The sequence below is a fragment of the Salmo salar genome, chromosome ssa03 (genome assembly GCF_905237065.1).
Source record: "Salmo salar chromosome ssa03, Ssal_v3.1, whole genome shotgun sequence".
In the NCBI taxonomy this organism is placed as follows: domain Eukaryota; kingdom Metazoa; phylum Chordata; class Actinopteri; order Salmoniformes; family Salmonidae; genus Salmo; species Salmo salar.
The window spans coordinates 92,825,664-92,828,129 of record NC_059444.1 but is presented as its reverse complement, the minus strand read 5'-3'; the positions used below and the strand labels follow the sequence as shown (position 1 = coordinate 92,828,129).

Sequence of the window (2,466 nt, the reverse complement as noted above, 5' to 3'; positions counted from 1 at the left end):
TCAACTGGTCCAGCCAATAGCCTAAAGCAGAGTATAACTCTTGACATAGTGGTTATATATTGTAATACTACAATATGTTTCTTGTACTGAGAAGTCCCTCAATTCATTGAATTTGACACTTCTCTATGGGTTTGCTCCGTTTAGTGGGGCTGGGGCCCATTACCCGCTGTAGGTCGCTGTTAAAGCTGGGGCGGCGGGCCAGTGGGTACACCGCACCGCATGGCGCGTCTGGAACCAACGCACGGCTACGTCTGCCGCAACGGCTTCTGCTGGTGCTCAGCGCCTGGTAGGTACTTATGGAGATCTCGCGGTGCTGCGATGGATGCGTCTCGGTAGGGAGACCGCCTAGCTTGACAAGGGCTTGGAACATCTCTTCTAGACTGGTACTGTCTTTGGCTGATGTCTCGAAGAGCGCCGTGTCCTCCCCAAGAGCTTGGAACATCTCCAGACGACTGATGACCCTCTCCGCCTCTAAGTCCACTTTGTTGCCGCATATCACTATGGGAACCCGGGCATTCTCTTTCAGCTTCATCAGCTTGGTCTTGGCTGCTATTATCTCTTTGCGCAGTGTGTACACCTCTTTGAAGGAGTCTCTGTCATCCACACTGAACACCAGGAGAAATATGTCACCTGTTGTAGAGAAGAGTACAGATTTAGTGATTTGATTCAATGCAACAACAAAAAACACCCACATTCATTTTCCAACTCAATGTATTAGATCAAGGTTATGCAAAGGCCAATTCAATACACACAAAAATACATTTCATTGTCCAACTCAATTAGATCTATACTCAGTCAATAGCCTATACACTCATAACCTACACACCTGTCAGTATGGACAGCCTCCGTCTAGCGGGGAAGTCTCTCTCCTTCGCTGCGTCCAGGATATCAATCTGATAGGTTTCTCCTCGGATCTGGTACAACTTCCTGTGGAAGTCTTCTGCTGTCGGCTCGTACTGTTCCTCGAACCCGTCGCGCAGGAACCGCCTGAGAATGTTCGTCTTGCCCACTCTGGGCGCGCCGAGTACTACAACACGCCGGCAGTTATGGGGCTTGGTGAGGCGCATCTCCTCCATTGGCGCGGTGCATGGAGTCTGGTCCGGGAGGGTCAACGTCGCTAGCGGGTCGAAGGATCTTCTTTTGGGGAACCTTTCCGAGGATGTAGCCTGAGTGGTCCCCGTGCTGGAAGACCGGACCACCCTCGTCTTCTTGTCCGTGTGTCTCCAGTGCTCAGTGACCGTATTAAAGATCCCTTTACTTGCCTTGGTCATGCTCGAGACCTTTTTGTATTGCATGAGGATTGTAGGTGATTGACAGTTGACACCTGTGACTTTAACATTGGGAAGCTGGTTGGAAATGGTTTGTTCAACATTATCGTTCATGCTGAGCTGGGTCTGTGGATGCCCGGCAGTGGCACAAGAGCTGAACGTGTCGGTGGTGCCATCAACGGAAAGGTAGACTAGTTTCTCTGTTGTGTTCACCTCCATGTTCCTTCCAGGCACGGGGATCATCCGGGGTGTCTGTTGTTACAGGTCTGTTACACCTGTTGCTTCACCATGTGATGCGTTGCAGTGGAGCGTTGCAGTGTGTGGAAAGGAGCGTCGGCGCGGGTATTTATAGAGTATGGCTGGGCATATTGGTTGCTACGTCATTAGATAGAATCATCACATCGCATCAACACTCCGCTCCTTTTATGGTAGTATTAAAATCTGTAATCATGTGATATCAGTCAAGTGTAGGCTATAGCCTTCCAATACACTTGTCAGGGAAACCCACAGCACAGCTAGAGATGGAGCACAGATAGAGATGGAGCACAGATAGAGATGGAGATGGAGCACAGCTAGAGATGGAGTGGGAGCACAGCTAGAGATGGAGCACAGCTAGAGATGGAGCACAGCTAGAGATGGAGCACAGCTAGAGATGGAGCACAGCTAGAGATGGAGATGGAGCACAGCTAGAGATGGAGCACAGCTAGAGATGGATCACAGCTAGAGATGGAGATGGAGCACAGCTAGAGATGGAGCACAGCTAGAGATGGAGATGGAGCACAGCTAGAGATGGAGCACAGCTAGAGATGGAGCACAGCTAGAGATGGAGCGGGAGCACAGCTAGAGATGGAGCACAGCTAGAGATGGAGCACAGCTAGAGATGGAGTGGGAGCACAGCTAGAGATGGAGCACAGTTAGAGATGGAGCACAGCTAGAGATGGAGCACAGCTAGAGATAGAGATGGAGCACAGCTATATGGGGTATAATTAGGGGTATATGGGGTATAATTAGGGGTATATGGGGTAGATTTAGAGGTATATGGAGTAGATTTAGAGGTATATGGGGTATAATTAGGGGTATATGGGGTATAATTAGGGGTATATGGGGTATAATTAGGGGTATATGGGGTATATGGGGTATAATTAGGGGTATATGGGGTATAATTAGGGGTATATGGGATATAATTAGGGGTATATGG

General features: G+C 49.3%; 1 protein-coding gene across 1 annotated transcript; it reads right to left on the bottom strand.

Annotated features, from left to right (window-relative positions):
• LOC106601990 (dexamethasone-induced Ras-related protein 1-like) lies at window positions 1-1,544 on the bottom strand. Its single transcript, XM_014194435.2, has 2 exons — window positions 827-1,544; window positions 1-630 (listed from the first exon to the last, which is right to left on the bottom strand). The coding sequence occupies exons 1-2, from the start codon at window positions 1,509-1,511 to the stop codon at window positions 104-106; spliced, it is 1,212 nt and encodes a 403-aa protein (XP_014049910.2). The 5' UTR covers window positions 1,512-1,544; the 3' UTR covers window positions 1-103.
• Window positions 1,545-2,466: the final 922 nt, after the last annotated feature.